The sequence below is a fragment of the Physeter macrocephalus genome, unplaced genomic scaffold, assembly GCF_002837175.3.
Source record: "Physeter macrocephalus isolate SW-GA unplaced genomic scaffold, ASM283717v5 random_817, whole genome shotgun sequence".
NCBI lineage: Eukaryota > Metazoa > Chordata > Mammalia > Artiodactyla > Physeteridae > Physeter > Physeter macrocephalus.
Genome location: NW_021146103.1, coordinates 27,224 through 34,186, shown reverse-complemented (window position 1 = coordinate 34,186; position 6,963 = coordinate 27,224). Strand labels below are relative to the sequence as shown.

The 6,963-nt window shown below is 55.3% G+C and overlaps 1 protein-coding gene across 3 annotated transcripts in view; it reads right to left on the bottom strand.

Annotated features, from left to right (window-relative positions):
• Positions 1–6: 6 nt before the first annotated feature.
• TK1 (thymidine kinase 1) overlaps positions 7–6,963 on the bottom strand; it is a 10,938-nt gene continuing 3,981 nt past the window's right edge. For 2 of the 3 annotated variants that reach the window (XM_007099808.4, XM_028486329.2), the window contains 3 exons: positions 1,585–1,674; positions 1,157–1,276; positions 7–1,067 (listed from right to left, as the gene is read on the bottom strand). In XM_007099808.4, coding sequence (XP_007099870.1) covers positions 867–1,067; positions 1,157–1,276; positions 1,585–1,674 — 411 coding nt within the window. In that variant the 3' untranslated portion in view covers positions 7–866. The remainder of the gene's footprint in view (positions 1,068–1,156; positions 1,277–1,584; positions 1,675–6,963) is intronic. The other variant, XM_024130410.3, reaches the window with a different exon arrangement.

The following is a 6,963-nucleotide window of genomic DNA, read 5'->3' as shown; positions in this document are numbered from 1 at the left end:
ACGCTTCACGACCATTTCTCAGTGAAAAAGCGTTGTGGCTAAGAGATCAGTAGTACTAGAAAATGATTTGAAAAGAAATCCCCACACCTAAATCAGGTCAGAGCTGTCTCCAGTGAGACCCGGGGAATCCCAGACAGTTAAAGAGAAATATGCTTTCATCAACCAGTAAATTTTAATATTAGTTACTAATTTCACACACTACGACAGAAAAATCACAGCCCCTGCTTTAAAAGACAACCCCCTGGGATCTGAGCCCCAACAGGCTAAGTGTCACCCACATGGAAGAAGCTGTAATTCTGGAGAAAATGATCGCCAGAGCAGGAAGGGCTTTTGGCCTGAAGGGAAGTAAGAGAGAACAAGCGCAGCCATCCTCAGAGGGGCAGGAGCCGTCCCAGGCAGGGGGACTAAAGTCTTTGCACGAGAGGAGGCTTGGTGCTGAGCCAGAGGTGCTGGTGCTCCGACTTCCCAGTGAGGACAGAAACCCAACAGCAAAAGCCACAAAGGGGGAAGAAGCCAGGAGCGCCGATGTCACAGGAGCTTGCGCCTCCGGCCTCAGCCCTGGAGAGGGAGGGACTCACGTCAGCAGTCGCCAGACCCCCCGCCGACCTGGGGTGGATTGTGAGTAGCCCGGGAGGGGAACTGAGAGAAGCCGGCGGGCAGGCAAGGACCGGAAGTGTGATGTGCAGACCACCGGCCCGTGGCCCTTGGCCGGGGGAGGGGCGCTGGTGAAACTTCACCCCCCCACCCCCGCTTCCTCCTCCGAGAAGGCCGGGCAGCGCGCAGGGGGCAGGCGCCCGCCAGGGGGCAGCAGCGGGCCCGGGAGCAGGTGGCCAGTCAGCTCCCATCCTGGGGGTGGGGCCTGTGCCTCAGTTGGCCGGGCTGCACTGCAGGATCTGATGAGGAGCAAATAGCTTCCTGGCTCCCATGGCCTCCCCAGGCTTTCCCAGCACCGGGCAGTTCTCTTTATTCTCTTTGCTGTCCAGCCCGGCAGGCTGACCCGAGGCCTTCTTGAAGTAGCAGAGGCGGCACACGGAGTGGTACTTGTCTGCTCCTCCTATCACCTCGACCTGGCCATGGGACATGAAGCGCCTGGACTGAGCGGGGACACAGCACCACCCCCTCCCCTCCGCCCCTTGGAGAAGGCAGGAGGGGCCACCTCTTTCTCCACGCCCAGCCTCTTGGTGTAGGCGGCCTCCCGGAAGCACTCCATGCACACTGCCGTCAGCTTCACCACACTCTCGGCCAGGGGCACCAGGTTCAGGATGGTCCCGAAAGGCTGTATTCCCATGGAAAGAAAGACTGGTGTGCGCTTACCTCACCGGGTGGGCTTTTCCTCGAAACCCTCTGATTCACAGCCCTGAAGCCAGGAAACTAGGCCCTGACCTTGCTTTCCCCCAGAGCGCCAGCCCCTGCAGCAGGCAGCCTAGTCTGGGGCAAACCAGGGAGCTGGGTCTGGCTCGCCTGAGCGCCTGCGCTCTGGCACAGTCTGGTCATCCAGGGCGCGGTGAGCTGTCCGTCTGTGCACAGCCCAGGCCCCTTCCTCCCTCCTGGGTCCCATCCCGAGACCTGGACCAGACGCCTTACCTTCCTCTGGAAGGTCCCATCCAGTGCAGCCACAATGACGGTCTTCCCGGCATTGGCCATGGTCTCGCTGAACTCCACGATGTCGGGGAACTGGAAAGGGTGAGAGGAGGAGTGAGCTTCCACCCTGGGCAGCAGCTTCCAGGAGCCACGAACACGTGGCTGGACCCAACAGCTCTGGCCACCCGGATCGGCGTGGAGCACAAGAATAGGGTGGCCCCAGCGCCCCCACACCTGGCACGCAGCCTGCACGTCCGCAGCAGCCCCAGTCGCTCCACCATCCTGCCAGCTTGCCATGGCAGAACCGGACCCCACGCCAGGCCAAGCACCCGGAACCGTCACCAGGAGAGGCAGTCTGCTACTGCAGTGGTCAAAAGCCCAGACCAGAGGCTGCCTTGGGCTTGAACCATGGTCTTGGTTGGACCCGTTAGCTGTGACCTTGGCAATGACTTCACGTTTCCGAGCCCAAGAAAAGGCAAGGAAGGCCCTTGGTGGTGTTTAAGGATTAAGGACCCTCAAATAATTTATGACATATGCTATTTGGCCGAGAGGCAGGCTCTGTGTGTGTTTGCCTTTTTTAAAAAACATAATGTGCCGTGTGATGCCTTGAGAAGGGGTGAGGGTTCCGCTGGCCACATACAGAGCGGGATGGCACAGCAACACCCTTCTAAATACAGGGCCTGCAGAAAGGTCACTTACTTGGTAAATCAAATTTCAAGTGGCCCAGGGCGAGGCTGCTACTTAAATTCTTTGGTGAACTTTCACTGGTCAATCATCTATCTAGATCGGTCTTTGGGTTGGGTGAAGTGGGGAGTTCTTGTGTTTGGGCAAAGGGTCTCTCTCCAAGCCGCTCATGGAGGTGCAGAGTTACCAAGACCTGAGGGCTCAGCAAGATAAGGACCAGGAGAGGGGTTAGAAAGCCTGGATCAGTTCCAGCAGGATTCACCGAAGCCAGATCTGACGGCCTCTGCAGGGCTGCCGAGCCTGAGCTACGGAAACGGCACCTCCCACCCAGAGGCTCCAGCCTGGCTCCAGGTGAGGCCCCTCTTCTTCTCTAAAGGACTCACCACAGGTCACAGAAATGCAGCGCCCAGCCTGCAAGGAGCTGTCAGCCAGTGCCCTCCACCCCTACCCCCATTGTCACAAACAGAATGGTTTCCAGACATTGCCAGATATCCCCCGGGTAGGGGCTGGGGGCAGAACCGCCCTGGGATGAGCACCGCCTGCATCCCACGCTCCCTGTCAAGGCCTCGTCAGATGTGGGTCCTTCCGCACCAGGGTCTGGGGACCTCTCAGGGTCCTCGGCCTTGCCCGCTGTAGCAAATGCCCACCGTCAGAGACTTCAGTTCTTCCACTTAAACCTTGTCCCCTGTTCACAGGCCACCCCGCCCCCACCCAAACACCGAACCCTGGGCCCCCAGCTGGGGCTCCTGAATGATCAGAGGCAAGGTCAGAACTGTCTGCAACATCCCAGAATGCCCACTGCTAACCAACCACATTACTGACGTTTGTTTTTATTGCCATTAAACTTTTTAGGTTATGTTATGGGTTGAATTGTGTCCCCTCCCACCCCCCAAATCCATATGTAGAAACCCTCACCCCCAATACCTCAGAACCTTGTTTGGAGAGAGGATCTTTGCAGAGGTATCCAGTCATAAAGTAGGTCAGGAGGGTCACACTCCAGTATGACTGGTGTCCTTGTAAAGGGGAAATTTGGACACAGAGAGGGACAGACACGGGGCAGATGGCCACCTGCACGCCAGGGGGCAGGGCTGGCACAGATTCTCCCTCACGGCCTCAGGGGGAAACCCACCCTGCCCACACCTTGACCTTGGGCTCCCAGCCTCCAGAGCTGTGGGAAGTAAACGTCTGTGGTTTAAACCGCCCAGTCTGTGGTACATGTCACAGCAGCCATAGACTCTAATACAGGTTACATTCAAAGCGGAACTTCAGAGGACCCAGTAAACGGAGGGTTTTCTTGGTAGACAAAAATGACTGCCACACGGGATCCAGGTAGAATAGTAACAGGAGGGGTTTCTTGATGGTGACAAGTCTACCCATTTGGTTCACCTGCCGATCCAGCACCTGGCTGACCTGCCGTGAGCCACTTCCTGAACAAGGTTTGGTGAGGGGAGACGACCAAAAGGGGAGATGAGGAAGCCAAGAAGTAGTTTCACCCTCGTCCTTATCTTGCCGAGAGGTGGCGCCCTCATGATGCACGAGGGAAGCACCCCGGCCCTGCCCCAGTGGAGGCCCGGCTTCCTGGCAGCCAGGCTGGGGTTGAAGGCGCAAAGGCCACAGAGGACAGGCACGAAGGATGTGACAGTGAAACATTCAACCGCTCCACCATGAATGGTAAAGACTAAATGAGATGCACAGACCAAATCCAGAGGCAAATAAACAGGGAAGAGATATTTACAGCATGTGACAAACTGGCACCGATTACGTCATGTCCTGTAGAGGAAAGATTAACCAAGAGAAGGAGGCAATTTACAAGAGGAGAAACACAGGGAAAATGATGTCAGCCGCCTGGAGTAACAAAAGAGAAAGGCAGTTGGAACAGGATGTGTGTATGCAGCCGCCAGCACCCTGCCCTCCGCTGCCCTCCGGGGATTTCCGCAAAGACCCAGATGCCTTCCCTCCACCCCACCCCACCCCCATCCATGCTCCTCCAGCAGAGGAGACGCCCTGGGCGGCTTCCAGGCTCTCCCGGGGTTAACGCCAAAGTCTTTCCCGCTGACCTGGCCAAAGCCCCTGGCCTCCTGGCTGCTCCTGAGACACGCCCCAAAGCACACTCCTGACTGGGAACTTTCACCCTGCTTTCCTTTTGGCCCCTTTCTGACCGTCCCCATAAAGCATCATTCCCACCTTAGCTCTACCCCCTCACAGTGCCTTCCTCCCCCAGTTGCCACCACCTTTTACATATTTCTCTCCCCCAACTGGAATGTTGTGCAAGGGCGAGACCCTGGCTGTATCCCCAGCACCTAGAACATTGCTGCCACACGGCGCAAGCTCAGAAAACACTCACTGAATGAATGAGGTCGGTCCCTTGACCAGTGATTCTACTTAGTAGATAAACCCCAATACACCAGACGATAGCCAGGATGTCTGCACACACGTCCGTCACAGCCTGTAAGTGCCACACCCAAGGGGCCAGCTCATGTAAGACATGGTACGTTCATAAGGATAGGTATTTGCTGATGAGGAAAAGAATGGTCACAACACGTGATATGAGCCCGATCTATAAATACGAACTTCGAACTTCGGCAAGGCCGTTCTGTGACTGTGATAGTCAAGACAAAACCCGACCCCTCCTAGGGAATTCCCTGGTGGTCCCAGTGGTCTCTGCGCTCTCACTGCTGAGGGCCCGGGTTCAATCCCTGGTCAGGGAACTAAGGTCCCGCAGGCCGTGTGGACCCCTCCAGTAGCACGTCTGAGTACGGACAGAACGTGAACATTGTCTAGGCTACAATGTACCAAATGTCCCCTCTCCTGGCTAAAGGAGTCACTGCTGCTGCTTCAGCCTCCTTCTGGTCCACCCTCCCTATAGGTGAGGTTTAAGATGCTGGTCAGGATCATCTCCCTTCCCAGGACACCAAATCAAGAGCCAAACAGCCCCCATCCTAATAACCAAGCCCTCTCTAATTAAGCCCCTCACCTACACCGTCCAGTTCCCATGCCGGGTGTCTCCCTGCAACAACAATCCCAAGTTGTTCAGTCCTGGTGGTCTCTGGACATAACATGTCGGCAGTAAATTATGGACTTCCTTCTTATGTGTAGTCCTAACTTTTCCTAGATTACCCCTCTTATTACTGTGATAAAACAGAGATAAGACCAGGGACTTCCCTGGTGGTCCAATGGCTAAGGCTCTGCGCTCCCAGTGAAGGGGGCCCGGGTTCAATCCCTGGTCAGGGAACTGGATCCCACATGCTGCAACTAAAGATCCCGCACGCTGCAGTGAAGATCCCATGTGCTGCAACTAAGACCCAGTATAGCCAAAAAAAAAAAGAAACCGAGGTAAGACCAGCACTCGGGGTGACACTGCGAGGCTGGCGTGGCCAGGGTCCAGCTGCCCACGTACCACCACACCCTCAGCTTATAGCATGGGGTCTTCAGATGTACCCCTCTCCAAGGGAAGGATGAAGGGAGGGAGAGGCAGTCCTTTTGTCAGGTCCCATGTTGAGAGGCAACCGAGGCAGCCACCCCTGGGCCCCGGAACTTCTTGCAGAGCAAGACCCACAGGGGCGAGGGCAGAACAGAAGATTGGTGATGTTTCTGCAGTAGGTTTAATAAACACTTGTTATGGGAACTCTAGTTTGACTTGCTGGCCAGGGAGGAAGTAGCCATAGAAACAGGGAACAGAACCGTGGGGGAGGGACTTCCCTGGTGGCGCAGTGGTTAAGAATCCGCCTGCCGATGCAGGGGACACCGGTTCGATCCCTGGTCCGGGAAGATCCCACATGCCGCGGAGCAGCTAAGCCCATGCTCCACAACTACTGAGCCTGCGCTCTAGAGCCCATGCTCCGCAACAAGAGAAGCCACCGCAATGAGAAGCCTGCGCACCACAATGAAGGGTAGCCCCTGCTCTCCGCAACTAGAGAAAGCCCGTGCAACAACAAAGACCTAACACAGACAAAAAATAATTAAATCAAAAAAGAGAAGCGGACTTCCCTGGTGGCGCAGTGGTTAAGAATCTGCCTGCCAGTGCAGGGGACACGGGTTCGAGCCCTGGTCCGGGAAGATCCCACATGCCGCAGAGCAACTAAGCCCGTGCGCCACAACTACTGAGCCCACGAGCCATAACTACTGAAGCCCGTGCGCCTGGAGCCTGTGCTCCGCAACAAGAGAAGCCACAGCAATGAGAAGCCCGTGCACCGCAACGAAGACCCAACGCAGCCAAACATAAATTAATTAATTAATTTAAAAAAAAAAAAAAAGCAACAATGAGCTAAACAGAACCAAACCCTCCCTATAAACCAGTGTTGAGAAATCAAATTTTTTGTTTACTGTAAAACTTAAAAAAAAATATATATAGTTTATTTATTTATGTTTGGCTGCGTTGGGTCTTCGTCGCTGCGGGCTTTCTCTAGTTGCAGCGAGCGGGGGCTACTCTTTGTTGAGGTGCGCGGCCTTCTCATTGCGGTGGCTTCTCTTGTTGCAGAGCACGGGCTCAGTTGCTCCGCGGCATGTGGGATCTTCCTGGACCAGGGCTCGAACCCGTGCCCCCTGAATTGGCAGGAGGATTCTTAACCACTGCGCCACCAGGGAAGTCCTGTAAAAATTTTTTTTTTAAGGTACAATAAATTCCATATAACAGTAACACAGAAAGCAGTAAAGGGAATTCAAAGGGTATTCAGACACTAGTTAAAGCAAGTTAACAAT